This window comes from Piliocolobus tephrosceles, chromosome 1 (genome assembly GCF_002776525.5).
Source record: "Piliocolobus tephrosceles isolate RC106 chromosome 1, ASM277652v3, whole genome shotgun sequence".
Taxonomy (NCBI): Eukaryota; Metazoa; Chordata; class Mammalia; order Primates; family Cercopithecidae; genus Piliocolobus; species Piliocolobus tephrosceles.
Window position 1 is genome coordinate 90,736,099 of NC_045434.1, and position 1,688 is coordinate 90,737,786.

A 1,688-nucleotide genomic window follows, 5' to 3' on the forward strand; every position below is an offset into this window, starting at 1 on the left:
TAATAAAGCAGATTTGAAAAGAAACAAAAGATCCATTCACAAATATTATGCATAGATACTTTATTCAGAGAGTGAAAGGAAAGTGACAACTGCACAGGTGGTAGAAGCTCATGCCCAGGGGACAGACAGGCACAGAACACATCAACAGAATTCTCTGGTGGTTCCCAGGGAGAGAGCTGCTCTTTCTTCTGAAGCTCTAGGAGCTGGCACAGCCCAGGACTTCCTTTGCTCAGTCTCCACCTGGACAGTGGCAGTATGGCAGCCTCAGAAAGGAAACCTTTTGCTATCAGGGATCATCACAGGCAGATAAAAGCTCCCTGTGTGTCCCTGGATGGCTTTGATGAGAAGATGCAGGTGAAGCTGTGGAATGAGGTGATCCAATTATCCTTATCCTTTCATGGTCCTGATGAATCCTGAAGCTGTTACTTGCTCTTGGGTGGACACTTTGGCTGGCAGGGTGGGGAAGGTGGCACAGGAGGACATTTCTGCTGGCACTGCTGAGGTGGACAGGGCTGTGGACACTTTGGTGGTGGACAGGGCTCAGGGCACTTCGGGGGTGGACATGGCTCTGGACACTTCGGTGTGGGGCACACAGGAGGTGGCTGGCAGGGCTGCTTGCACTGCTGCTGTTGGTAAGACATCCTGCTGGAGTCTCAGAATCTGAAAGAAATTATATGACAGTGTTCATGGGAATGGACTCCTCCAGAGAGAGAAGCCAAAGCTTGTGTAATACCATGGCATATTATTTCTCCTATCTCCAAGAAATTATTTAAACTCTTAATTCCCTTTTCAAGACTCCCTGGTTTCTCACTTCCACTTCAGCAAATTACTTCATTGTCCCTGGGAATTCCTGTGTTTTCTCATATAAGTTTTCCAAAGAAAATACCTCTGTAGTAAACAACCAAGCATGTTACTTCTATGAAAATAACATCTTCAAGAAAGGCAGTCACAAGTTCAGATACCCAGGGCTATCTCACAAGCTATTCCTGTCATCGTTATCTGTTGTAAAATCCCAGTGGGTTGACATGGACACAGAGAAAAGGGCTGTTTGGGAAGAATTGCATGCTCTCACACCTGCTACGACATAAAGCTTTGAAAAGGACACCAGAAAAGCAAAGAAAAAAGAAAAATACTTTGTTATTTTATTCTTGTTCAAATCAAAGCTTTCCCCTTAACTAACTTCTCTGTCCATATGAACCCCTAGCTGTGTACCAAAAGAAAGCTAAAATAACATATCATTGTGCTCTAATCCTACATTTCCATCCACTAAATAGCATCAAATCAACATTCATAGGATTAAATCAACCAAACTTGCTGTACTCAGATTAAATTCAACATTTTAGGGCACAAAGAACAGAGGAACTCAAGGAAGCCAACTCACCAGGTTCTCCAAGGCAGATCAGTGCTCAGGTACCAGGAGTTTAGGAGCAGTGCAGCAGAAAACCTCTTTATAGGGCCTGCTGCACCACCCAACAGGAAATGGAACTGCCAAAAACTACACTGATCCAGTATTGTCTTAAGTCAAATGCAAATTTATCCGTAACTGGCCTGACAGCGATTATCAAACTAGGAAATATCCTGTTCTGGAATCTCCCCACTGGGTTAAGTGCTCCTGACTCACAGAAGCCCTGCCTTAGATCTGTTTCAGTGACCTATGGCAAAGGGGGAATTGGAGAATTCTCTAACTG

The 1,688-nt window shown here is 44.3% G+C and overlaps 1 protein-coding gene across 1 annotated transcript; it reads right to left on the reverse strand.

Moving 5' to 3' along the window:
- Positions 1–422: 422 nt before the first annotated feature.
- LOC111543985 (small proline-rich protein 2E) lies at positions 423–641 on the reverse strand. The gene has a single exon (XM_023214388.1). The coding sequence runs from the start codon at positions 639–641 to the stop codon at positions 423–425; it is 219 nt and encodes a 72-aa protein (XP_023070156.1).
- Between the last annotated feature and the right edge of the window lie 1,047 nt (positions 642–1,688).

Excerpts from the sequence above, each read along its gene's own strand:
- LOC111543985 (XM_023214388.1), bottom strand. The coding sequence starts at position 641 with ATGTCTTACCAACAGCAGCAGTGCAAGCAGCCCTGCCAGCCACCTCCT.